At 48.8% G+C, this 1,810-nt stretch overlaps 1 protein-coding gene across 1 annotated transcript in view; it reads left to right on the plus strand.

Moving 5' to 3' along the window:
- Nucleotides 1-1,810, plus strand: part of Cfap44 (cilia and flagella associated protein 44) — a 91,389-nt gene that overhangs the window by 62,262 nt on the left and 27,317 nt on the right. Inside the window, exon 26 of the mRNA XM_021185422.1 lies at nucleotides 1,095-1,640. Coding sequence (XP_021041081.1) covers nucleotides 1,095-1,640 — 546 coding nt within the window. The remainder of the gene's footprint in view (nucleotides 1-1,094; nucleotides 1,641-1,810) is intronic.

The following is a 1,810-nucleotide window of genomic DNA, read 5'->3' on the forward strand; positions in this document are numbered from 1 at the left end:
TCCCTCCCTCCTTTCTTCCCTCCCTCCCTCCCTCCCTCCCTTCTTTCTTTCTTTCTTTCTCTCATGTGTGAGAATGTCTTACCTGCACGTGTGGCTGTGCCCCTATGTGCATGCATGGTGGTACCCACAGAAATCAGAAGAAGGCATTAGATCCTCTGGAACCAGAGTTATAGACGGTTGTGAGCTGCCATGTGGGTGCTAGGAATTGAACCTGGATCCTCTCTAAGAGCAACTAGGTGGTTCCACTCATACCCAGTGCTGAATTCTCATTTTAAGTCTTAATTCTTTAAAGACTCATTCTCAAGTAGGTAAACATGCTGATCTTGTTTTAGTGATTTACTTCCTAGTAGAGATATAGGTAAGTTTTATAAGACTACTTGACAAAGTGTATTTGGTCCTTTTTTTTAAACAAAACAAAACAAACCCCACTATATTTCATGTGGAGTAATGCTTAGTCTGGTTCGCAGCCTCATTGCACACAGTTGCTGTTGTCCTTTTAGGCACTGGGAGATACTTCTAAGACAGAGTGTGTAATGAGCAAGCCATAGGTGTATGCAGTGCCTGTGCAGGTATGCTCTGGCTCAAGTAAGTAGAGAAAGAAAAAACAAGCAAACACAGAAGGGTGTCGTGCTATACTATGTGATTCTGATGCAAACAGTAAAGGAGTAAGCAGTAAACAGTGGCAAAGATGCAGAAGGAGAACAGGAGGACTTCTGGTTAGGACATAGATGGGCAGCCAAGGTGAATCCAAATTTCCATCTAGGAAAGGAACTAGTCGGTGCCTAGAGTGTCCAGCTAAACACAAGTCTCCTGAGAGACTTCCATGAAGAGGTTGAAGGATAAGAGACCTTGCAAACCAGCAGAAGGGACCAATGGGACAAAGGGACCGATGGGTTCCAGAGTTTAAAGCTGGCTCCAGTTTTAATGGGTGACACCCGAAAGCCAGAGGAAAGCATAACTGAGTGTTCCGAACAGAGACGTTCGCTTTTCCCTGGTCTCGCCAGTCCAAAGGTAAAGGGTAAATAACCGTCCCAGACTACCCTGTGTGAGTAGGCTGTGCTGTTGCTTCCCACCCTCTCTCTCCCTTGTTTCAGGCCCACGGAAAGAAGAGGTACATGAACAAGTGCATCCTTTCCCTTCGAGATCTCAAGTTGGCCGTCATTGAGGAAATCCAGTGCCTGGTCCAAGAACTGAGGAACATTCAGTCTTCCATCCCCGCGTCCAAGCACATGCCCATCCCCCAGGTCCCGCAGATCTATCCAGAGGAAGTCCCAGAAAGGAGATTCCAGTACGACGAGGAAACACTCTTGAGATTTCAGAGAAAGCAGAAGAAACGGCAGGATAAGAGCAGCAGCAAGCAGTCGGGAATAGGATCCGGGAGCTCAGCCGGAGGAGGGAGCTCAGCCGGAGGAGGGAGCTCAGCCGGAGGAGGGCTAGTAGGGTTCCTCAAACTGTCCTCGGGAAAGGAGGGAGACCTGACAACCAGAGACTCCCTGTCTCGCTCGTCCAAGGCATCAGCGCTCCTGGAGCTTCCGAAGCCGATCGAGTTTGAGAAGGCGGAGCCAAGCGACGCGGAGCTGGAGATTATGAAAAGAGACGAGGTTAAACACTTATACATGCAACAGTTTTTGTGCAACAGGGTAAGTAGCGAAGCCGCCCCTCGATGTAAAGCCAAATAAAAGAGAAGAGTGGGAGAATCCGATCTGGGTTATGATTGGTTGATTTCAGATTTCTCCCGCATTAACCCTTCCCCCAAATGCTGACCAGCTCATCACTCGCTGATGGCTTGGATCCCCGCCCACCCACCCCC

The sequence above is a fragment of the Mus caroli genome, chromosome 16 (genome assembly GCF_900094665.2).
Source record: "Mus caroli chromosome 16, CAROLI_EIJ_v1.1, whole genome shotgun sequence".
Classification (NCBI taxonomy): Eukaryota; Metazoa; Chordata; class Mammalia; order Rodentia; family Muridae; genus Mus; species Mus caroli.